This window comes from Chaetodon auriga, chromosome 12 (assembly GCF_051107435.1).
Source record: "Chaetodon auriga isolate fChaAug3 chromosome 12, fChaAug3.hap1, whole genome shotgun sequence".
Taxonomy (NCBI): domain Eukaryota; kingdom Metazoa; phylum Chordata; class Actinopteri; order Chaetodontiformes; family Chaetodontidae; genus Chaetodon; species Chaetodon auriga.
Genome location: NC_135085.1, coordinates 8,290,132 through 8,316,715, shown reverse-complemented (window position 1 = coordinate 8,316,715; position 26,584 = coordinate 8,290,132). Strand labels below are relative to the sequence as shown.

At 41.9% G+C, this 26,584-nt stretch overlaps 1 protein-coding gene across 1 annotated transcript; it reads right to left on the bottom strand.

Moving 5' to 3' along the window:
- Positions 1–13,806: 13,806 nt before the first annotated feature.
- Positions 13,807–26,021, bottom strand: LOC143329505 (WW domain-containing adapter protein with coiled-coil-like). Its single transcript, XM_076745427.1, has 13 exons — positions 25,674–26,021; positions 25,188–25,221; positions 23,927–24,116; positions 23,251–23,342; positions 21,403–21,512; positions 21,104–21,201; positions 20,583–20,870; positions 19,420–19,536; positions 18,764–18,912; positions 18,497–18,588; positions 16,842–17,025; positions 15,451–15,578; positions 13,807–15,317 (listed from the first exon to the last, which is right to left on the bottom strand). The coding sequence occupies exons 1-13, from the start codon at positions 25,712–25,714 to the stop codon at positions 15,248–15,250; spliced, it is 1,593 nt and encodes a 530-aa protein (XP_076601542.1). The 5' UTR covers positions 25,715–26,021; the 3' UTR covers positions 13,807–15,247.
- Positions 26,022–26,584: the final 563 nt, after the last annotated feature.

The following is a 26,584-nucleotide window of genomic DNA, read 5'->3' as shown; positions in this document are numbered from 1 at the left end:
TTTATGTGATGACATAAAGACTTGATGAAAAATACTTTTTGATGGCATTGCTCTTTTTTTTATCACGTATGAAGACAAAGTTATCTGGTATAAAAGTGAAAAGTTCGTAACTTTTCAAAGAAAAAAATAACACAATGTTCCTCTTACAAACGGAAAATCGAATCCATAAATAAAACACACTTGCTCTGTGACAACATGCAGTTTACAATGAATCTGTGGCAGATTTACTGCTTTTTGCATCAGTGGGTCCTTGATTTCAGAGAGGGGTAGACAGAAACAGTTCGCATTTCTCGCCAATGATTGGTGATTTTACGAGCTGAAATGACAACTGTTCTGCAACTGAAATCCAGCGAACTTGGTCACATAACAATCAATGTATGAATTAACTGTGAATTAATATTGTCTAACTGATGTTCTATTAAGTGGAAAGTAATCACATTAAGTCACAGTGACTTGACCATGTGTTAATGGCATTCATGATACATCCTAAGTTAATTCATGCATTAAATTATCATGACTCATGCATTTGTTAAGTATTACATATGTGACTTGTACCCTTATTATAAAGTGGCACTGAATCTTATATGCAGTGTTAGTCTTAATGGGTCTTAAATATGCACTTGATGGCCACATACATGATATCATGCTAAAGGAGACGTATTTACACGCTGACGTTCACAGTGTCTGCACTGCTGCCCTGCTACACAATGAGCACTCTTTTGTTAATAATGTGCATATGTCCAAATACAAGTAGCATTGATATCAGTGTAGAAACAGTCATCATTACAGAGGAGTGCTCCTCCTCCTCCTCCTGCACACTCTACGCAGGCGCCACTCCTCGCCCAGGATTTCAAGTGAGTGAGAACAAGTTTGATGTGGACAAATGTGCTACATGGACTCTGGACAATGTCTGGGCCTGAATCTGTGGACACTGTCAGGAGGCAGTTATTTTTGTTTGTATGGAGGCTCCAAATTAAATAAGACAACAATAAAACAATCAAGTGTGGTAAGTAGGGTGCGGTATGGTTATTCTAAATCATTTCCTAACTGAACATACACAACAGTTATGCTACGGTGTAAGGTGATATAAAATCTCAGATACAGTGATGGAAGATTTGGGCCGTATTGTTCACCCCTACTTTTAATTCTACATGTATAATTGATCTTTTTAGGTAAAACTTACGATTTCTAATTCTAGTGAATGTTAAGCACATTTTTAAGGTTTAGCATTTACCATTATCCTGTAAATGCCACTTTCACAGTGCTCCCTGTTCACACTTTAAAATAGAAGAGGGCCCACTGGTGAGGCAGCAAACTCTTGACTGTTGAAGCACTTAATTATGCTTCTCCCAAAGTAAAAACTTCCTTAGTCACACTAAGTTACTTGGAGCCCCATGAGCCATACAAAAGTGCTGTAACTATTTGAAACAATAACAGTTTTGCCATGCAATTATCCCCCAGCTAATTGTCCATTGTTCTCAGAGGGCTCACTGGTCCGGTCTAATGCTGCTCCAAGCTGTCTGAGGATATCAAACTTATTTATTGTTATTAAGCATTAAAATTTAGAGTCCATCTGTGGGGTACGATGTTGTGGCATTTTCACTTCCATTAATGTAACCCTGCTGAATATTGTCAGCTCAGGGCTTTTGAAAATTACTTAAACGCAGTCTCTTGGCCCGGGTTGGAATGACTTCATTGGTCCTCGTTGGGTATTGGACGTGTCAGTGGTTAATGAAAACAGGTTACAAAGCATCTGATGCTTTAATCCCAGTACATAGTTGATTAGGTTCTGGGATTACAGAGAAATTTCAATAATAATGGACAGAGTTTTAATAGTAATATACATGCCAGGCTACCTGTGCAGAAGCCAGTACACGTAGGAGCAAGAGAAAGTGCTGTTGGATAATTATTAAAAACAAAATACACGTGACCTTCTTATGAAACCCCTTTGAAAGGTCGTGAAAATGCCACGTCTCGGCTCCAATTAATCACACCAACTATGTCGCGCTGAAGTGTTCAAAACCTCCTTGTGGTACCTTGTTATGAGGGACCACCCAGCAACCAGCCCTACTCCTTGACTAAATGACTGTGTAACACAGTCAGTTCTGCTCGTAGCGCATGGCTCTCATCTGTATGTTGACTATATAAACGTGGACTATGACAGAATTCTCTTCTTTTAATGTTTGACTATTGATGGTTGGAAGAATATGTAAATGTCTATACGAAGGCCACTGTCGCCTGGAGGAGACCATGTAAATCGAGAAATACCCAACCATAGATTCATGCGTTGGATATTCAGTGGAAGTAAAAAATGTACATTTACTCAAATGCTGTACTTAAATCCAAGTTTGCGGCACTTGTACTTTACTTTTACTCCATGACATCTCCACTTCATTAGCCTGACATCTGTAGTTACTGATAAACTGAAGGATTAAGTGTTCCTTTACTGGCTGAGCATATTCTCCTACTTTATCTTAAGCTAAATAAACCATTTAAAAACTCTGGTAGATTAGCTGGAAAATGCATCGTCACAAATCGGGCTGTTTCTGTGCTCATAAAAAGTTGACTTTCTCGAGGTATGTAGTTCTCACAGGACACCACAAACATGATGATTTCACAGAAGATGATGCATTGCTGTGGATCAACATCTACAGCAGTAAAATGCAACATACACATTAAATACAGAAACAGACACACAGCTAAAAACAAGGACAACCAAGCTGAACTGCAAAGCTGCACATAACTCTTTAAGTCAGGTACTCAGGTGAGTACAGGAGATGGTGTTTGGTGTGTGGTCTGAATAAACACATTCTTCCTCACTGTTGTCCTCGGTGTCTCCTTCACTGTCCTCTGCTTTAGCTTCCTGCATGGTAGAGGATGAAGATGCACCTCCCAGTCCCTGCTTGAGCTTCCAATCATCTGTCTCCGTCCACAGGTTAACAGCTGGCTTTGGGTCAAATGTCTCTGTGGTCGTCTTTGACAGGTGAATATGTGTCAGGCCTGAGAGACGAGTGTGTACCAGATGAGATCTGTGCTTGGTTTTTATTATGCTGAGATGTGAGAATCGCCTATTTGGATCAAGTCACACACAGAGGATGCTGCCAAGTGTTTTCCTGCTTGCTTCAAGTGCATCCACTGACTAGCTCATTTGTTAGCAAAAGCTTGTGCCACACGTGTTGCTTATTCTTTTCGTGTTTATCAAATAAAAGTCTTTTCTTCTGCTTGGGTTTGGTTTGATGTTTTTTGGGGGTGGCAGAACACCAAAGTAGCCGTAATGGCTGTTGTTTTTGGATATCCCTCACAGTAGGTTACTGCATTGGGTCCAATGTGTTGATAAGAAACGCATGTAGACAGGAAATACGTATTGATGAGCAATGACACTGGCATTTATGCTGATTAACATTAGAGCATAACATAAACTTTGCGTGCAGCTTTAACTTTGCTATGGTTGCAAGGAATACATAAACAAGGTCATTTCCTGTGATGTGTCTGCTGAAAACAGTCTCATGGAAGTGAGATTTTTATTCAAATTCTTCATTATATAAGCTTAAACAAACAAAATTCATCACAGCAAGTCATTTGGAGTTTTCAAAGTCATGCTATTAAGCTGAGACAGATTCCACAGAGAGTTTCCCTTTGAAAGAATCGGTCCATCTGTCCTGGACGAGTTCAGAGTCAGATTTCAAAAGGGAGAAAGTTTGGTCAAAATATATCTGTGTTTATTGACGCTGTGTCTCATGTTTCCGTGTCCAGGTGACTAATGGGGCAGCGGTTTTTGAAGTTAGAATTGAGTGAGAGCGCAGGAGCCAGCAGCCGTGAAGTGGGCTGCGATGTAATCTCTCAGGGCGTTTGCACACCTTCAATGTACATCCACCAAAAGTGTTGTTTTTGCCTCTGACAGGCTCAGATATATATGTTTCGATGGGTATTCCCAGGAAACCCTAATGCATATGAATAAGAGGAGTACTTTTTACACTTCAAGCACTGGAAATATATAGAAAAGGCAATAATGGCCAACAACCAAACGTGCAATGAGAGCAAAAACTGAAAAAATGCCCAGAATATATTTTTTACTTCAGATGATAAATTGTTGTTGCTGTCTTCAAAGCATTTTCTTTGCAACTTTAAATTAAGGCCAAACGGCATTAGGATGGAAAGAGGTCTCATGGTTAACACGCTAGCCCGCAGAGCAGCTTCTACCTCCATCATGGCAACGATCCTGCAGATCAGCAGCAGAGCCTCATAAGAAGCAGTGAGAGTTGCTCTGACAGTCAATACACAGTCCCACAGCTTCATAACAGTCCAGTCTCACAGTAACGCAGCAACAACGAATTCCATTATGGCTCCAGTTGTCTGTCATGAAATCGATGTGAATGACACAACAGACTTTATAAAACATGTAATGAAACACTGGTAACTGAGATTCAGCAGATCAAGGAGCTACGATTTGATTTCACACTTTGATTCAGGATTGCAGGGGTTTTCTGACACAACCTGTTAATTATTGATGACAAATGCTTTCATAAAGGCTTATCTGCATTGTTTTCTGTCTTTGTGTCCTGATGTGAGCCTCGTCTCATCAAATTTAAAGATGGTTTCTTGACTCTTTCTAAAATTAACTTGATTATGTATGGGATAGAAATTGTCAATATGAAATAGTGCGTGGAAGAGGCAAGTTCTTCTGCTGTGTGCGAACGGAACGTGTGTGCTTTATGGCCGATCAGCGACCTCTGCACAGACACACACTGCACAATGAGAACGAGGGTGGGGGTGAGGGTTTGGGAGATAATCTTGTCCTGAGCATGGGCAAGACACACAACGAGCCTGCAATTAGGTCATTATGTCCTCTTAGCAAGGAGGGCCTGGACACTGTTAGGTAGTTCTGCAGTAAATGATGTTCTAGTAAATTTGGTGGCCTCATCAGTATGTATGGGTGCCCATGGCAGTAACTGAGAAACTTCACATCCATGTTTTGTTCATTATTTTGTATGACCATAATGGTTGATCTCTGTCCTATCTTCCACTAAAAACTGTGAAAATCAGAAAACCATCCACAAACTGCAGACAGATTGCACGCACACAGTGTGATGCACTCCGGTCTGAGGCCATCACCCAGTTGTTGTGCTGTACGATTGAGACCAATATGCTTCCAATCAATTTGGTACAAGGTGTAGAACTCAGACAGCCAGTTTGGGAGCCTGAGTACATTATGGACAGCTCTCACAAACAAAAGCTTTATCACAACTACCCTTCACTCATGTTGAAAATCTGTTGAAGTCTGACATATTTAAGCCTCTCCAGTCATAACGTCCAGTGAAAATAAGTCCTGAGTTAGATGTGAACTATCACGGCTCAATGCGCTGTGTTGTGTACATCATTATTCTCCAATGAGTGTGCCTTGTCCTTAAGATGTACGTGGACTGCTGAGTCTTGACCTGAGGTGTTGGCTGTCTGTGTTATGAGGTGCTTGTTTTGTTTCCTTGGTGTGCAAGTCTGTGCATCCCTCGCTGCATTGGACTGTGTACACTACACTGCTGTGCTGATGTCTGGGTGTTTTGTCCCTGCCTCAGGGCTTGAAGTAAACAGGGATGTGGCATTTGTTGGAAATCCTCCTGAGCTTTTCAGATACTCCTGCAATGTAAGGGATGACAGCATTGTTCTGTTTATGGTCCTTTTCTTCTCTTTCTGTTCTTCGTCTCTTCGCGGTCTTGATCAAGGCCCAGTTGGTAACCACGCACTCTGAGCGCCTCCCTGATGTGGTTCTGCTCCTTGCCTTCTGTCCTTGTGGACATGTTCTGAGCCTGATGTTGTAGGGTTCTGGTAACCCCCAGCTTATGCTCCAGTGGATGGTGAGAATCAAAGAGCAAATGCTGATTTGTGTGTGTGGGTTTTCTCTATACTTTGATGTTGAGTCTTCTGTCATCTTCAATGTGCACTGTGCAATCCAAAAAGGCCAGACCTCCTTTAACATCCTCCCGAGTGAACTTGATATTGCTGTCCATTGCATTGATGTGATCCATGAAATCTTTCACTTCCTGTGTCCTAATTGTGACCCAGGTGTCATCCATGTACCTAAACCATGGCTGGGGGCAGTTCCTGCCAAGTATAACAGGACTCTGCTTTCTGCTTCTTCCATAAGAGTAGGGTTAATGAATAAATAGATAATTGTAATGCTCTCTTCCAAACACACACACCTCCCTCTGTTGAAGCCTGTACACTTACACTACATGGACACTGCACAAAGTCGACTTACCCTTATTAATACAGAAGTTTTATCCAGAAGAACAGAGGCTTTTCACTTGCAGCACCAAAGGCACCACAACTATTCTGTATCAGTAAACAGTCTTAAATTGTTAAGACAATTAAGATAATGGAGACCCTATTCAGGACACAAACATGAATCTCTCTCAGTCAGAGCCACTGGGGCTGTTTTTGACCGCTTCGGTAAATTTCTTAATAGTCATACTTTGCACATTTTAATGGGCTGACTGCCATAAGTCCGGACCATGACTCCACCAAAGTGAGTGGGGTGGTAATAGCTGCGATTCAAATCCACAGCAGCCTACAGCGCCTCCTGAGAGCACACAACTTGAACAGCCTCACTGTTCACATCTCGATGGTTTCATAAAAATTCAACTTCTTTCCACCCACTGTAACATCTTTTTTGATTCATGCCGAAGTTCAAAAAAAACAGAAGAAATTGACAACACTGTAATACAAGCAAGCTTTGATGCGTCTTTTAATGTACTTTTATCTCCGACATAGAAAGTTTCATGATTCTGAGTCTACCCTCGGGCCAAATACCAAGAAAGCATCTGATAAACGTTGTAATAGTTCCATGTTCATTGCATTTTTATAACGTGGTTTGAGCACCACTTTCCTCTCTGGTTGCATGTCAGACAGTAATTTGCTCATGGATATGTGATCGACTTGAATCAAAGCAGCTCATGAGGAGCTCATTTTTAGTGATACTTGATCAGTAGGTCTGACCACTGACTAACAGCACTCCCCTGTGGTGAGTCTGTATTGTTACAGTTTCTGACAATCATAATGACACTTGACAAGGTGAGTATCCTGCCCAGTTGCACCATTCACCTATGAGTCAATGTGGAATTTTATGCATATATGCATTGAGTGTATCCTCCGTCTTGCACACAATCAGGACTAAGGTAAATGTATAAATATCTGGGTCATATTTATCTGATCAACAGGTGAGGAAATTGATTGCTACACTAAATTGCACACCACCTCTGCTCTGTAGCAGATCTAACTTAATATCCTGAGATGTCTTTGCAAAAACATTTCTAAACAATCTGATTTTTACTAGGGTATGTGCCTGGTTTCACAACAGAACCATTCTGTGCAATTGTGGTTTGGGGCAAAAAGTCATCAACTCTCAAAAATAACTGGATGTTTTTACGCATTCTGAGTGCAAGTCATTTACAAGATGAGCCATCAATGTTCAAATAGACAGATTTCTGAAGTCCCCAGGCTGGAAAACATATATTAGGGAAATAAATGAAAGCAAATAAAAGATGCATACAGACACTTGCAGGAAGGTAATTCCAAAAGTGAGCGTGTATAAATTGTAGGTGCTTCACTAACAGCGAGAGTAAGAGTTGTGATTTGAATAGTTTATGAGACAATGTTTCAGTTGGTAAGTGACAGATCTCTCACAGTACTTCAGAGATCACTGCAGTACAAAGTGACTCTTACAGGTATGAGTGGCTTTTTCTAAAGGTATTGTTGGGAAATGTGTGCTCACATGACAATAAGCCAATTGCAACACCTCCGTCCTGCTGCTATAATGCATCAATGCAACTTATCATTGTGATCTAAAAGTCCCTGAAAATGTAGTTTTTATCTTTAGTATTTCTCAACAGTTAAAATTCCTGGCTAATGAGCAACAATTAGTTAAATTGTTGCTTAAGATGAATCTGCAATAACTGGTTTTAATGGCAACTTGGGAGCCGTGAATCCAAGCCGGAAACACAACACTGACATTCTGTTAAGTTGATTTTGTGACCTTGTTAGCTAACAGTTGCCTATTTACACTTTCAGCAGACACAGAGCAACATCAACATTCATTTGGAGTCGTATTGCTGACACCTGATAAATTAAGTCTGAAGGAAGAAATGAATGTTTTTTGTCTCCACAACTCCTGAGGGAAATATCAGTTGCCAAAAGCTCCACCATGTCCACTTGCTAATCACGAACTTGTCCATTGACCTTTGGAGCTCAGAAGATAACACATGGTTAGATTTTAAAGCTTTTCTTTTTAAAAAAAAAAAAAGAAAAAAAAAAAAAAAAAAAAGCTGCCTGCTGTGATGCTGATGTGAGCGAACGTGAAAGTGAACCAAAATATTAAAATCGCAGACTGTAAAATCAAATCAATCATATAAAAATATGGATTATGGCAGCTTTACAGTGCAGGAAAAAAAACACTGAAAGGTGTGATGTATTAGCTAATCAGCCTCATCATGGCCGCGTTGGTATGGTTTGATCACATTTGATCACATTTGACAGACAACATGAGCTAACAACCCCACGAATGTCATCCAATTTTGATTCCAATGTAAATCTTCATTGGTGCATAGAAATATGTGACTGTGATGTCACATAGTTTCCAACAGAACCCTGCCCACTTCAAACCAGTGTGAAAAGCACAGAAATCTGTCACGTAAAATAACCCAAACTTTTCAAACTTTCACAGAAAACGCTGGACTCCTGAGACCATGAGGCTGCACATGCCTCTTTTACATATTACAGCTAAGGTGGCGTTTCGCCATTCTAATATAGAGAGGATGATTAACAGTACTGTGTGTTGTAAAATCTGTACTGTGTATGTCCTACAATTAGTCATCCTGTATAACGACACATGTCCCAGTCTCACCTCACACGTCTCAATGCCATTGAGTGAGCTTTAAAAGGCACTGGCCATCAGCTCTCTCATGTATCAAAAGTTTTACAAAGTCAACCAGAGTTTGCCCCCCTTCGATGTTGAGTTCAGTTTGAGGGGAGATCGGTCACTTTAATGTAACCCCCCCCCGGCAGGAATGATGGGAGAGGAGTACTAGGGAGCCGGTGATGTCAGGGGTTTAAACGGTCAGTGGAAGGGTGAAGAGGATGACAAGGACAGAGGGAAAGAGAGGGGGATAGAAAAACAAGATGGAAGAAAGGGGAGAAAAGCCAGGAGGTTGAGATGGGGCTAATTGAAGAACTGAGGGGAGGAGCACGGACTAGAGAAACAGGGCTAATGGCTGAGCCCACAGCTGCCTCACTTGGATCAGGAGGACCCATAAATAAACATGTGACAGTGATAAATATAGTATGGCAGGTCATCAGCACAGTTACCCATGTCCCCCAAGGACATTGCTGGCGAAAGTGGCCACAGGGCACAGGGACTGCCCAGAGTCTCACACACCCTGAGTGATGAGCAGCTGATTGAGGTCCAGCATGTGAGGAGACATTACACAAGTCCCCAGAGGAGAGCAAAAGTAAGAGTACATGAAGATGACCTTTAACCTGCGCTGTATGAAGCGACCACTGAGGGATCGAAGGCAGGAGCGATGGGATCTATCAATCAAACCAGTGTGGAGATATATTGGCTGTTATATAAGGTGACAGTGATCAAGCCTATCAGGGTTTAAGGAATGATGAAGTGCAATGTTTCTGAGCTGCCTCATGGGCAAAAAAGGCAATATCTTGGAGTACCTTTGACAGAATTTTAAATTCCTGCTGACGTTGGAAAAATAGTTTACCCTTGTAATATAGAATGATGAAACCAGTCACTAAAAGTTCCATTTAACAAAGTGAAGATAATAAGTGAAATGGCAATGCACTTTCCTATCCCGTACTCTGCTGTACAATACCTAAGCAGCTGTCATATTTTTATTGCTTTGGTAATAACGTCTTACAATCTTGATGCATCATACAGAGTATACAGAGAAATTTTGCACATGATCTGACAGTTTCAAAGGCACCATGATGAGGGCATGATGTGGTTGCTAATATAATGGTGTTGCTGCTAGACGAAGCAGTTAAGCCCAGGAAGACGAAAAGACAGCGGTCAGCATGGAAGCAGAGGAAGATGTACAAGCGGTCAAAGAGCCTGAAGAGGCCGTAGAAGTAGAAGTCGTAGAAGTTTTCACCCAAGCTGCCATAGAAGGTACATTCTGGCACAGTATGGAGAGTTACATCTGCTTCTTTCTCTCCTGTGAGCACATCCAAGGATGACTTCTCTTCACAATGTGAAAAAATATGCATTAGGAGATATTTGGTCAGAGAGGATGTGGACTTAGGACTGACTTCAACCCTGAGCAAAACAAAAAAGTTCATTTCTATTTCACATATAATTATAGGAGACACTGTGCCATATGGACGGGCTGCCGGGGGTAACAACGGCTTAAAGGGCACCCAGGAGAGGTAGCAAACATGAACACAATGGCCCTCAGGAGAGAATGTGAAAAAGGAAAATAAATGTAATGGATGACATGGAACAGGGTTGTAGAATCCAGTGGAAGGGTCAAACGCATTTTTTACAAAAACTAGTAAGACCAACACTGCACTCGTGCCAATCCTTCAGAGGAAACGATGATTTTGTAAAAGTTTTCAATAGTGAAAAAGAGGTGTGAACCAGTCCCAGGGGGTACTGATGACCCAGCATGTCCTCCTGGTTTTCAGGGACCCCTGGTTTTCAGGGACCCCTGGATTGAAAGGTGCAAGGGGCGTTGACTGCCCTCTTGAACTGTAATGTTTTTAGCATGAGCAGACCGAGTGCCACCTAATGAATACTGCACATGCCCGTCCACTTCAAGAGGCACCGCCTTGCTGCACATATTTCTTCACTTGCCACATCAGTGTTTGCTCACTATTCAGGGACGACAGAGTTGTGATAGACCAGTGTCCTGATGGTAACTTGGACCAAGCCTTGGCATCAGTGACACAGAGGCTGCAAGTCTGGCTGCTGACCTGTGAAGAAGCTGGCTTACCTTTCCTTCTCCACTAACATGGTGAAAGAGCATTTGGATATATCACACAGCTTGAGAGTCATCATCACAATGAGAATCACAAATCACAATTTGTCTCGAGGGGCTTTACAATTTGTGCAGCATACGACAGCCTCTGTCCTTAGACCCTTGATTTGGATAAAGAAAACCTCCATACAAAAAAAAGGAAGAAACCTCAGCAAGAGCCACAGAAGAAGAGGGGTCCCTCTCCAAGGACAGACAGACATGCAACATGTCATGTGTAAAGAATAGATCGGCAAAAAATCACAATATATGCACATTTTGATGACTCAAATACAGATATATGTAGATTGTAAAACATAAAGAGTATGGGTCAAATAATGGCTGTATTTGACTTGATACAAACCAAAGGGATTCTACAAATGCAGTGTTTCATTGCTGTAAATGGTCAGCTATGACCACAAACACGAAAGACAATATTCCGAACTGACTGGTCAGTGTGAGGGGGTATGCCAGCACATAATAATTTTGTTTACCTGTCAAATGAAGATAAATAAATGAGATAAATAAAGTATTATCTAAGGTCAGACCAACCCTAAAACTAATGGGTCCATTCTGAGTCACACAGCAGCTCACTGCAGTCTCTGGCATGCTCCGTGGCCTCTGATAATACTGTACATGAGGACAAATGAAGCAGCTCTAGTAAACGCATTTATAGGTGCTGAGGCATCAGCGAGAAAAAGTCTCAGGTGTTTTGCTGTGATTAAATGATAATATATGAAACTGAGGGAATATCTTGAATACACAATAAGCAGAGAGCATAAAAAAAGATGAATTGGCTCCAAATCTCAAAGGTTTCGGCGCTGACCAGTGCAAAAGTATAGAAAGGTCTTCTTTTGTTTGATGTGAAGCCGTAAACTTTCCCAACAGCAAAGCAACAAAGTATCACTGCACCTCAGTGACTGAGTTGGTAAAAACTTCTGAGGAACACTTTGTTCCTGCCCATTCTTGCAATTCACTGCAACTGAAAGAACATTTTCAACACATCTAACCACTGAAGATGGTCGACTTTAAAAAGCAAGAATTCTCAAGTGGAGTATTCAATTGACTCGATATGGTTAAAAAAAATGGGAAAAAAAAAGTTCATCAATGAACATGCTTTGAAGCTGAAAGACATGATTGAATTTATATGCAAATAGGGATGAAGCCTTCAAATGAAAGTAGTTCTTGGGAAAAACAGATATCTCAAGACCTGTACCCAGGGGGGTCACCATTGTAGGGTCACAGTGTCAACACTAAGGCCTGCTTATAGCAGAAACAGGCTCAGTGAAATGAATTAGCACACCCTTGCAAAAATATCTGCTTGTACAAGCTACAAGGTACAAGGTTGTAAGTACTCACAGGGCTGATTGGCGAACTAGCGCGCGTGCTAACAAATAACACACTCACCAGCTGGAGCAAGTTAGCACAAGCTAACAAGTAGCTCACAGAGCTTTTTTCTCTGTCTGTGCTCCATTAAATAAAGAGTTTTACTGAAGAGGGAAAAAGTTTCCAGAGCTAACTAGCTTGCTGTCAGTTAGCGACCAAAAATTAAAAAAAATAATAAAAATGCCAGAAAAGCGATGAGCCCAATGAGAGCAAAATGCTGCAAAGTGCAATGGAAAGAAATAAATGAATCATGACGCCCACTGAAGCATCTGCACTGGAGAGAAAACATCAGATCTGTGTGGATCAACGAGGAAACTGAAACTTTCCTGATACATTTCCATCATTTTTTCCCACATGGTTTCCCACTGACTGACATTTGACTGGAGCTCTTTCAATTACATCATCTTGCTGCGCTCTATGCTGCTGCAATGGTTTAATGACACCCTGACTGGAGAGTTAGCACCATGAGCTCATGAACCAATTCCTAATATTGGCATAATGAATGGATGGTGCCTGGTGGTGGTGGTGTCCTCTACACCTCCAGAGGTCTGCACTGTCAGGGCACTTTCACATGTTGATCGACGGTGGAAATTCAGCTCACAATTGTAACCAATGAAAATTAACCAAAATTTTGACAGAGCCTTATAGTTGTCCCTTAGAGAGCACTCAGGTTTATTTTTCTGTAAACTGTATATTACTGTCACTATCAGCACGAGTGTTTTGTTGCATTCTCAACCTTAACCTGAGGACAATTTGATACAGCCATTGGAAAAAAGCTGGGGGAAAAAAAGGGATTTTATCTAGGATATTGGTATAGCTATGAAACTGAAACAGTCTGCCAAGAGTGTGTGAGCTGATCTACGTTCAGAGGAGAGACGAAGCGGGGGGGCTCACTGTGGAGCTGTGCAAGCAGGAAAAGCTGCTGAGGTGTTCTAACGAAAAGGCCAAGTTCAATGTCATCCTCCATACACCCAATGGTGAAATACTTTGACATTTTGAACTTGTTATTTTCAACAGTTTATCGTGCTTTTGTCTTGTCAATCGGCAGCTCTGCTTTCTTATCATTTATCGTCTGCGTTCGTGTATGTGTGTATTGCCTCAAGAATTGGCTCTGAATCATAACAGAGGTCAACTCCATTCAGATTTCATCCAGCCTTCTGTTTCTGTTTAAGCTACATTTTAAATGTGACATGTGCAGTAATGGGTTTTTAATCTGATAGAGCAAAAACGCACACATAAGCAGAACCAGATTCACAGTAAAACTGCTCACTGTCACCACCTTGTGGCCACAAACGGAGCAGTGCACTCTTTCAGGCACCTCACAAACACAATGTGTCACCAGTGACTCTGGTCAAAGTAGCTCCAAACCAGTGACGGCTGAACAGTAAGTCAGAGTCATGCAAGAGGTGTGGTATAATATTTTATTATCATATTTTATGGAATACAAAGCCCCCAACCCCACCGCCCCCCCCCCCCCCCCCCCCCCCCCCCAAAAAAAGTGTGTACATCAGATGTGGTGGAAACTATTCAAGGACAAGGAAAAGAACAGGCGAGAGACAAAGGAAGTGGCTTTATGAGTGTAGAAGTGTACGACAGCACTTTAATGTGATGTTCATATAAAAAGTATCCCCTCTCAGCATGAGCGAACCCTTTAAAAAAAGTAGCCAAATCTGGCTCGAATCAGTTGATAAAAGGGCTGCAGCCACGACAGCTGAGTGAAAACGATGAAACAAAACATGGAAAAATAAACCGTCTTCCATCAGTCTTTTCCGTTACGACGACGAGGACATAATCAATCATGTGCAACAATAATTTATCTTTGCATGACTTTAAAAATTCAGTCACTTTTCTTTTATCTCTTGCTAAGCTCCACAAAAGGAATGAATCCCCCAATTTGACTTGGGAGAGAAACCAAATGTTGACAATTATACCAAAACCAAAAAAAAAAAGTATCAGAAAGGATGAGAAAGCGTCCAGCAGGGCTACAAATGAATACACACTAACCTCATGTGTACTAGCAGCCAACCTAGGTCCAATAATGGCTTTTTTCTGTTCTTTTCAAAATGACTTTGAAACATCTGGAGTGTGTTTGACAACCAACCATAACCAGTGAATTTGTACCACTGGAACCATGATGGCCATTCCCATCAACTGAAACAAAATAAGTGAAGCACACTGAAGTATTTCCAGAGAGGTCTGACCCAACGTCTTTGCTAATCTCATGAAATGTAAAACCAACCAGCCTGAAGATGCACTGGGATGGAAAAACCACAGACATGTTTAGTGACTAAAAAATAAGATTAGTAACATCACGGCCATTTCAATGCGTGACAAAGTCCATTTCAGAAGACTGCGTCGCACGTATTCAACCCCAGTCTGAACCGCGTCACACCAATTTCTATGAGATGGTTTGTTTTAGCTGATTTTCCCAAGAAAGAACTGTAATCTTTTCCTGACCACTACACATCAAAAACACACCAGAAAACAAGTTAATCCAATACAATACACACAATCCAAGGTTCACAGTCCGAAAAGGTGCTGTTTGAAAAGAGCCTCAGGTCCTCTACGTCCACTGGTTAAAGTGTCTGACTTGGTGAACCGGCAGTTTCACCGTTCATGTGGTGGGCACTGGAAAAACATATTTAAAAAAAAAAAAAAGGAAAGAAAAAGACATGTTCAGGATGTTGTCGCTTCAGCTCGTCAGCCGCTGTGTCTTCTCACAGCTGTTCTCAGTTGTTCTTGCAGGGAGAATTAACAGGCTATGGCAGCTCGCTGTCCATGTCTACTCCTCTTCCTTTAAACAGTATTTTAATCCATCCATCCCAGTCCTTTATTCTCTGGTCGGCTCCTCACACCATGTAGGAGTTCTGGTTCTTCAGCTTGTCCAGCTCTTTGCTCTGCTGCCTCAGAAACAGGATTCTGCCGTTGAGGGGGAGAAATAAGTCAATGAATGTGTGAAGTGAATATTCTTATCAGTTAACGTGGATCTCCAGTTATGGCTGATTGTAGTGATCATTTTTCAGCCCTGGTCTAAATGCGACATTTGACTCACCTCTGTTCCCTCAGTGTGGCCTGAATTTCACACACTCTGACCAGGGAGCGGAGGTTTTTCATCTCTGTGCAGATCTCAGACATGTACAAGCTGCCCATGTTGTGGATGTCCTCACGCAACCGAGCCGCCTGGCAGAAAAGGACGAGTGTTTACTGTCAAGTCTGTAGACTGTAGATTTTACACAACAAACGTTCAGCAAGGACTGACTTCAGCTTCCTGATCTTCTGATTCCAGATCTTAAAGACTACTTACTTACTTACTGCCTATTTGATATTTCTAAAGTTTTTAACTAATGGCCTTCCTCTGCAAATGGAGTCGCTCAATAGGTTGTTTGCAGTCACGCGATGTTGAATTCAGACAGAGGGCAGGAAGTGAAAACAGCAATGGAGAGAAAGGTCTGAACAGAAAATCAGATCATCTGTTGGATGTGACCCTCACGTTATGAGGGAGCTATTTTTCACCTGAACTGAAAGTTTTGCTGCTACTGAGGCAGCAGATATAAAAACTAGTAAAAAGTATGGAGACACAAAACTTTCTTGTTAGCGGTTGGGTCCACAACCTTGCTAGCAAAGTGCTCCGGGATGACAGTCGTTTTGTTTTCTCAAGGGTGCATATCTTTTATTGTCCTGGTGATTAACGGAGCAGCAAACATTAAGCGCGCAGTGCTGAATTCTGACGTTTACGATGCCATTGTTTGCTAGACTAACCACTCGCAAAAGTCCAGTTAACGCCACTTAAGACAGGATACATTATTTACATTCACCGCCTTATGTGAAACTGTCTGATATGCTGATTTAGCATGTTTGTTGTGCTGCTTGTAGCTGTTACTTTAAATCACCATAGATTTAAAATAATAGCTAATGTCACAACATTTCCACCATTAGCCGACTCAGCCTCTCCCGACCGCAGACAGTTAAAAAGCCATTTTTTTCCCGCGTTTTTTGGCCAATTTCTTGCATTTTTCACCCTCATGAACAACAGCATTTGGTACTCAATAAAAGTTCCTCGTGGTTTCTTGGTTTGATCGACCTGAACAACCGTAAATGAAGCACAACATGGCCATTTTGAGTGTGTGTTATAACGCTTCCAATGCGGAAAATCATTTCTGGCCGTCCATCTGCAGTTCACGAGTGACATGATGTCATGTGCAAACAACCTCCTGTCATGGAAATGATTTACATATCATGGCTCACTGCAACCTCTGAGAAAGGCCACAAGATGGGTCTGAAAGCTCAGAAACACCACCGAAGTTGACCCTGTGATGAAACTTTTCTTATTCATGAATGGCACAAAACCACCAACACCTTGAGCATCCATAGTTCCGTCATAATGCTACAGCTATAGAGATACGCAGCTCTGTAACATGGAAGCACGTCTGCGGAGGACAGTACCTGTTTCTCAGTGTTCTCTGAAGGCCATCCTTGAATATGTCTGATGAGGTTCTCATCAAAATGAGCTGCCAGGGTGGGGGTGAAGGAGCCCGGCGTGTCGGCCTGGGTTTGGCTGGTGCTGCTGGAGGGGACGTGGGGCAACGCGGCACCAGATATGTTTGATCCCGTGCACAGAATCTCCTGGCTGGTGGAGTGAGACAACTGATTAAGTGGCTGTAGACGGCGCTGATCAAATCCAACTGCAGATTCACTGATGTTGGAAGTTTTGGCATATTAGTGGAAGACAGCACGGATCATCCTGCCTAAAAGATTTGTCCCCATTAAAGTTCATCTAAGACTAATAAAAGAATATAAGGGGAGCCTCCTTGAATTTCTTCTGGAGCCTCCCTGCATAATGTTGACATTATCCAGGGGAAATCCTTTCTCCACCCGCTGTTATATTAATAAATTTCCTTCTCGCTTCATCTTTATTTACATTTGGCAGCATTTCATTAGTTTTTTATCACGATAAGTTATCTGTATTTTAAGCTAACATAAAGTTAAGTGACTGCCCTGATACTAAGTTAACAAACTTATGTCAGGTAAAGAAAAAGATAGAAGAGGAAAGTTAGTTAGATCAGTTAGATGCTGAAAATGATCATCAATCTTTTTAACCATCGATGAGATTAGAGCTAAATTTGTATTGTTCATCTCTCTTGTAGAAACATACAGTCCTGAGTCATTTTACTCATATCATGACAGCTAGTTTACATGCAGGAAGAAAAAATATATACTTAGAAACTAATTACATAGAGTAAGTAAATCTAGTGTTTATATTGTAGAAATATTAGTCACTATCTACATAAAGCATTTTGGCATGATGTGTGCTCATACAGAGACCATTCCCTTGGAAGTGTGGGGATTGCTGCTTGCTGTATGGACTCTGCACAGCTGGGGGACATGGTTTTTTAGCACACAGTAAACTGAACTACCAAGTAGAATAGTGAGCCATCAATTCGCCTCACAACCAACAAGCACACAAACCCTCACCTCACAGAAAGGAGATGGCTACATGTACATTTTCCTTTTAAAAAGGAAAACCATCTCCGTCCAGACAAGCATTTTGGTATTGTTTCAGACTGTCTCTCTCTCTCACACTCACACTCACACACACACACACACACACACACACACACACACACACACACACTCACTGCAAAGCTGTATCACGTGGATGCTACTGCGGTAATCTCATTCATCCCATGTGCATGTACATCTTACTGTGCAGCCTTCTTATGCCAAAAAAAGGTGACATGCTTCTAGTCCAGACGAGGGCATGTGTATAAGTGGAGAAGATGATTCAAAACTGGATATGCATGTATGTAAAAGCATTTCTCCACACTGGATTCATGCTGCAATAAATTACTTTTCTCATTGTTTGGTCTCTGTCCACAGACCTCGCTGCAAACATTGTTCTTTGCAACTTCTTTCAAAGCTATCAGAACAGGGACACGCACTGCTGTTGAGCTATTTAGAATGTGCTTTTTTAACTCAGGTGGATTTGTTGTAAAAGCTTTTTTGGTTTTTATTTGTTTGCTTTACCTCGAAGCAATCCAAACTTACAACAACAACAAAAAAAAAAAAAAGGTGTTGAAATGATTTGTGATCGTTTCTACCTTCTCTGCTGGAGAGTTCTGGGGTCCTCTGGACGCTTCTCTGCAGTCTGAGACAGGGGGACTGATCCTTGTTTACCTGAAGACATACTGCCCTGGAGAGGGAAGAACAGATGGCAAGAGGGGAAGGGAACCAATCAGGAAGAAAAGACGGATGAAGGCAGTCGTAAAAAATAAAGAAGAGAGGGAAAGATGGGGTGAGTCACGAGCAACAGGAAGTCCATTTATCAATCTGAACTTTTCTTTGCTACTTTTGGTTGTGTGACTCACCCTTGTTTGTAAGGATGTGATGCTGCCAGGATGGACAGCCAAAAGGGATTTCTGGGTGCTCTGCGGTGTGCCGTTCCGCGGTGAAACGTACGGCCGCGGCGATGATGCATCTGACGTCAGAGAGACGGGCGACTGACTGGAGTGCTGGGCTGGAACAGAGGAAGGGAAGGTCACTACGACGCTCTCCTTCTGAATCGCTCATCTTACACATATCCAAACACATGGAACACACATGTTAGCCTTGAGTATCAGGATATTTATCATCACTGGCAGCAGGTGCTGTCATGAACACCCAAAGCCTGCAGTCAACAGCAAAAAAAAAAAAACAATCTGACAGCGAGCAAACAGCGTTTAGATCAAGTTTGACTGGTGTCAACGTTTTCTGGCGCACTTTGCGATTGCTATGCAACACATTCTCTGTTCTGCTCAGTGGAAAACATGCGAGAAAGTCATCTGCGTTTCCACATAACTGCAGTCCATCTAACCTCATCAGCGATATATACACACCTAAATTTCATAAAATCCTCAATTTCATTGACTGAAGGTCAGTGGCAACTACAACACTGATTTGTGGGGACAGGGAGAGCAGGATCCTCTCAAAGAAACTGGAAACTAGTTTGTGGAGCAGATGGTGAGAAACAGCAAGGAGGCCGTACCTTGGTTGGAGTGCTGAGCAGCTGAGAGCAGAGCAGTGACGTTGAAAGCAGGTCCAGCAGTGAGGAGCTTATGAAGCACAGACCGCAAGGAAGCTTGGGTGACAGCAGCTGCCAAGACTGGAGGGAGGAAAGAGGAAACGTACACACACGTACGTACACACACACACACACACACACACACACACACACACACACACACACACACACACACACAGGTGAGTGAGCAAGGACACACAACAGGTGAGTGCACAAACACACATGGTAAAGTCAGAAAACACGGTTAAGATAAGAAACGAATCAGTGGAGAGATTAATCTTTTCACCGGCCACACGAGCCAGTTCATGTGAACGTCATTTTACCGGCAAACAGCTGGAGGAACTTAAACAACAGGCACACAGGTACGTCAGGTTCACAGAGGACAGCAAGAAATTCATCGTCAATGAGAAGCGAACGCCCAGCTTAGGAACAGCAGAGCCCAGTCACCCATTAATAACAAGACCAAACACACACAGATGAGGAGCGGAAAGATATTGACATTTTGTTGCCGTATGTGCAGGGACTATAATCAACAGCTGTGTGAACACAAGCCACCATATTGGTCCGAACATACGACGCTTGTTTTCGAAAAAATGACTGCTACACTTTCACACTAGTCCTGTTAGGAAAGTTTCCTTGTGACACTATTAATCCAAGCAGGACAGATTCCTCGTCCTTGAAGCAAAGAGAAATCTGTCACATGCTCACACACTGCTGCCAGACTCTTGAAAGCAGTCCAAAAAAAAAAAATGTTTTTTCTTCTTGTCATCTGTGGCAGCAATCCAGAGAATAAAGACGTCACTCGTCATGACTTTATTTCCTCTGTGGCACGTTACACACGACCCTGACAAACTCCTGCATGTTCAACAAACAACCCATAATGCAACACTTTCTGTGGGAGACGTGCTCTCTGCATTTAATAAGAATACAAACAGCAGGGATGGAATTCTCTGGTATGTAATAATTTCACAATGTTTTAGATTTGGGATCACACAGTGCACAAAAGCTTACATTACAGCCGCTACATGCAAGAAATAAAAATTCACGACTCTGATGACCCCAGTGATTCTATCGAAACAACACGATGGAAGACAGCATTTATGTGTGGAAGTGGAAGAAGCCCTCACCCTCGTTCAGCTTAGCCATGTCCATGCTGCCGTTGTTCATCTGCAGAGTCGCCTGTAGCGCTGGGAGGAGCTGATGCAGGAGCGCCGGGTCCTGCAGCAGCGCTGGTGACGGGGACTGGACAGACTGGGGCACCTGCCCCGAAGAGGAGGAAGAGGAGGACGAGGAGGAGGACATGGTGGAGGGGGTGGAACCTAAAGCACCGGGAGCAGAGTTCAGGCACTGAGAAGAAGAGGAAGAGGAGGAATGGCCGGAGTTGGATGCTGTGGACGTGTCCCCTGATGTGGTCTCTGTGGAGACGAGCAGACCAGAGGAACAAAGCATTATTCAACACAATGTTTCATCTTTTCTCTGAGAGAATACGTGCAACAGACAGCTGCAGCAGATTTCAATAAAACCCCTTGTCTGTATTCCAGATGTTTATCAGGAAAGCGATCAACAGAAGCCAGCCACCATCTTTCAGAGGGGGACCATGCAAAAACTCAAACACACTGCTGAGGTTTTAGAATGAAGCCATATTTACTTGTTGTGGCTTTGTCCTGCAAGGCCTCTTGTCTGTAGTCCATGTCCCTGGGGAAACTGTTCGCCGCCATCTTGACAGAGTCTTTCTGTCGTTGTTCCCTGAATCAGATTAAGCAGAAAGAACAGTGACAATGTGCAGGATGCAGGCTGCAGTTCAGCTCCGTACCCTAATGAGATTCTGTTAAGACTGGTGCACTGCGTGACGCTGTAAAATATGACTCTGCGTGAGAATGATCATCTCGATTACTGTGAATAGTCCTTCAGCGTACATATGTTGTAATTTCATTTAAGTGGGCTTGCCTCTCCAACAGGTCCTTGGGCTTCTCCCATTGAGAGACTTCAGTTCTACAGTTATAGTAGTACTTCTTCCCAGAGGAGCTGATGTGTTCTGTCCAGTCATCTGCTGGGTCCTGGTGTAGAGAGACAAGACAAGAGTTGCTTGAGGGAAACTGTGATAATGTGAAGAATAGCACTGAGAGAGATGTGAGCTGACTTTTCAAGTCTGACAGGTCTTTCATTTTCATACTGCATGAAGTCACCAACATAAACTTTAAAAACCTGAAACACGACAGCACATTTTGGAAAATAGTCAGCAGCAATTTTAAGTGAACATTTGGAGGTAAATGAGCTAACTGTGCCTCAAAAAGGATCACAACATGAGACTATCCATGAGTAAAATATATATAGGTCTATGTTTCTTTAGATGGTAAACATCTCTTACTTTCCACACTCAATAATGGATAAGGGCTTGTCAGTCTGGATGGGAACTGGTATGTTTAATATTAATGATCATGTATATACTGACAATTCCAGTCAATACAAAAACTCCAGGAAGAGAAAGAGCTTCCTCTCATCGTGATTTTCCAATCCACAATTAGACACATTTCAAAACTGACCAATTTTGCAGACACTTGAGCCCCCAATAACACATTATTTCATGCTTTCTCTCAGGAAAAAAGCAAATTAGATTGCGTAAATTGAGATAAATGTGACCATTAGTAGTAATAGTAGATTATAGCAGAGTCTTGGTATTACCACAAACAGAGAGGGGATGGGGTTTGACATTTACTACTGCCACAAAACAAGGTTTTAATTAGATGAATTGCAGTTTGCTTTTACTCCTAACAGAAACAGACCATAATGGATGTCTCATATAAAACAACCGTGCTTCCCCTTTACCATTACTGTGGATTCACTCTACTGTGGTAGACTCCAACGTCCCTCAAATGTTTAAAAACGTATGTAAAATAGTTTTGAATCATCTTCAACTGTAACTTACTGCTCATGCTTATTAGCGTTCACTAACATTATGAGTGATCTGCTTCCTCGGGTCTTTAGGACAGCACAGAGAGGTGGTGATGGGTCGCTTTGAGCCAATAAACAAAAAAACAGATAGTGTTGGTTTGACACTCAAAACACAAAAAAAGGTTTTGACTGCCAGCCCACAAAAAAGGACAGTTACTTTTGCAGCGGCTAATCAAAGTGTTCTTGGTGTGAGCATCAAAGCAGAAAAAGGACAGGAGGGCATAATTACCAGTAGGCCTTTTTTAACAACACATAATGCTTACTCTTAATCTTGCTAAACCTGATCTGTGAAGGGCTCCTGTCTCTTTGCCTGTGTTCCTCCGCTGATTGTTTTCTTCGTATCTCTCTCTTGTGATGGGTAACACAAAGGTGACCAAATGAGAGAAAACCTGCCTTTTGGCTACATGTCCGTCACTCGTGAGTAGATTTCATGTGGACTGTTACATAGTCACCATTCTCCATGAGAGTTTACATCAACACCACCAGCTTTACTATACCTGTTAAACATGGATGGCTGTACTCACTATGCTGATAAATCAGTGTGTCATGCTACATATTGAGTATCTGCCCAGTCCTACCCGTGAGATAGAATAATTAAATAATTACCATGGGGAAGGAAGTCTAAAATCTAATCAGACCATCTACTCTATGCAGGAAGCCTATTGAATATGAAGTTTTATGCATGAACTGTTGTTGAGACAAAAATGTCTGCACACACACACACACACACACAGAGATGCCCCTACATAATGTCCCGCATACCATGTTCCAAAGTAGCGTGACAGCAATTTCTACAGGAAATGCTGAGGGTATATAATCAGATAATGCTGGACAACGTCTTACCCTGTCTGCAGGCTTGCTCTGAGTCGCATGCGAGTCGCTGCCATGGTGGGAGCTGTTGTTGTGAGAGTTCTCCTGAGGAGAGCCGCTGGTCCCTGCAACAAAAGCCATTTAACAAGGAAACAGAAAATACACAATGTTCTGCAGAGGACTGAACCTTCTGTGACAGCTGCAAATGCCAAAGAGGAAACAGTGTGTTTGACTGTTTTAGGTTTGCGTTACTTACATTTGAGCACTGATAGCTATACTGTAATCTGATGGCAGTGAGCCTACAAAATAATCAAAAGCTTCCTTTTGCTCTCCATGAGAGTTTTTAAGGTTAATGTCGTGCTTTTCATCAAACTCTGACACCCATGTCTCCTCATAAGTGATAGCGGTTAGAGTGCATTCTGTATATGACAAAACATCCACACAGTGTGTGAGAGATCAACACAACAAGAATGCTAAAATTAACTGTGGAGACAGAGATATCCATCAGAAGAGGCTGGTCAGTTAACACAATGAATCACAGCAGGCTGAACCTGAGAGACATAAGTTTACCTGTAGCCACAAGCATCGGGTGTTTTCTATTTGTCTGAGGTTACAGTTCAACTGACATGCTGCATTTTCCTTCAAACAACACCTTTAAGATAAAACTTCAAATGGCATGCATGTGTAAGACCACCAGATCCAGGCTTACCATTTCTTCCCTTAACTGTGTGAGAGGTTTTTGCCTTGCCATGTCCTGCGCCGTCTCCGTGTCTGCTGACAGGACTTTCATCTGAGCGTCGCAGCATCTTGTAAGGGGGTGTGGGGTCTGATGAGCCATCGCGCACCTTGTCATAACGGTAAAGGCTGCTGGACTGGCTCTTTGGCTGAGATTTATGGGTCTAGATTGAATAAAGCATGGCAAAGAGACTTGCTGGGATGTGCTCAAGCTTACAGTGATGATAGTTTCTTCATGCAGTTCATAACATTATTAACCTTTCTGGACAATACACTGCATTAAGAAGGCCTTACTGAGGAAGTGTAACACCACTGAGACGGATAACACGGCAAACACACAATTGATATCCTCATAAATAGATCCCAGCTCAGAGTGGAAGTGCTTGAATGTAACATCTTTTGACTCATGGAGTGCAAGACATTTTGATTCATCTAGATATGATCGTAACATTTTGCTTCCAGAAGAAACACATCTGTACTGAAGCAATAGTATATTGGTGTCATCATTAAACTAGCTTCTTTATAGGCAAGAATTTGCTCAGTATATTAAAAAAAAACTTTTATTGAGGCCATTTGTTTTGTTTTTAGTGCCAAGACGTATTCTAAAATCAAGAGTTGAACTATATCATTACACATATTCTATATAAACTCTCAAACTGCAGCCAGCTAGCTTTGGTACACTTGTCCTTTTTTTGTTTAAATTCACATCATCTGTGTGAGGTGTGCATGTCTGCAATAAATAAGAAAATATCGAATGAAGCCATGTTTCACTGTCTTACAGCAATTACTGAATGTAGCCTATAAGAAGGCATTTAAAAGCTGCTAACGTCAGTATCTGACCATGTTCAAGGAGCACAAATCAGTGTCCTACCACGACAGGCCTGATGCCATACTAACATAACATGAATTTAAGAGGAAACTTACCAAGCATTACAAGACCATCACGCAAACTAATTCCCATGGTGGCATGTTTTATAATACCCATACAGATTTATGTAAATAGCATCTTTAATGGTTAACACTGTGGTTTACTTGGGAGCTGGGCTAGTGAGACCTGCATCACAACATACATTTGAAAATATAACGCCAGCCAATGTTGAGTACAGTCCTTGCATCTCTAAAATAAGAGAATGAAGTTCATCACCTCAATGAAAAGTGGCTGTTATGACACATTGATTATCTATGTCAGGGCTCAGTAATGACAGGTGACCATTAACAATTTGGACATATCATACCTGATAGGATTGTGAATCCCTTCTGTCGTTGCACCTGTGGAGACAAACAGAACAGAAGGTATTAGGAACCTGTTGACGGTTAGCTTAGTTTTCTGTCCTTACTAACACACTTTCTGGAGCATATTCAGCTAATTAGCTGGCGTTAGCTAAGTTAGCTTGATTTGCTCCCTCAGTAACGGCTGCCTGGTCATTATGTCACGTGCAGAAAATAACTGAAAATGTTCAAAATATATCGTATATAACCTGTCCAACATAGGTAGGGTTTACCGTGTACGTCTTAGTTGGCTAACGTCACGTTAACGTCGCTCGATTAGCTACAGGAAATATCCAGACGCTACAGCTAATTGCAGGCAAACTGTGAACGCTAACTGGTAGCATTGATAGCTAACGGATACACGCAAACATGAACAACCAACCTACAAATAATAAAAAATAGGTAACCCCTTTGCACAGCTCTTTAAATGTTAACGTTTGTGCTGGATTTACCCATCGCTGACTCTTGTTGGTTTCCTTGCATACATCACCATCAAGGCCGTGGTGATGTATGTATGTGTGTGAGGGGGAACCGTGGCCTCCTGACTGTTTGCTCTCACAGTTCTCTTTTCTTCAGCTTCCTGATATCTACACTCAGTCTACCCTGCCAGACAGATACCTACAAGCCGTGCACCGAGCACCAGCACTGCATAGCGGGTGGCCTTTCTTAAAAACCACCCTCAGTGCATCATCTGGCATGTAGTTACGGTACGCGTTTAGCTTGGCCGATATAGCTCAGCGAAAAGCAGCAGCAGAGTCAGGAGGAAACGGACAAGACGGACTCCTCGGTAATGTTTAGCTAGGAAAGGAATTTCCGGTTTTGCCTTTCAAATTAAAAGTACAATTGTCGAATATTTTTGAGACAAGAAAAATACCAGTAAGTCGGAAAACAGGAGAAAATACACTACGTAAGCTTGATAAAATACAATTTGGTATGGTATCTACATACACAGTTTATGCTAAATTGTCAAATAATTCCCGTTTTCCCAATTTTTTTATCATGAAATGAAAAATATACAATATTTTTCCTGAATATTCAGCAGAATTAGCAGCCGTGCTTGCCATTGGAAAAAATATCTATACATGTCTAATTTTTACGGTGGCCCTGAAGTGCAAAACGCAAACGCAAAAGAGAAAACACGAACGCAAAAAAGAAAACACAAACGCAAAAGAGAAAACACGAACACAAATGAGAAAACACGAACGCAAAAGAGAAAACACGAACGCAAATGAGAAAACACGAACGCAAAAAAGAAAACACGAACGCAAATGAGAAAACACAAACGCAAAAAAGAAAACACGAACGCAAATGAGAAAACACAACAATATTAACTCTAACGGAAGAGGTAGGTACCTTCGGGTGG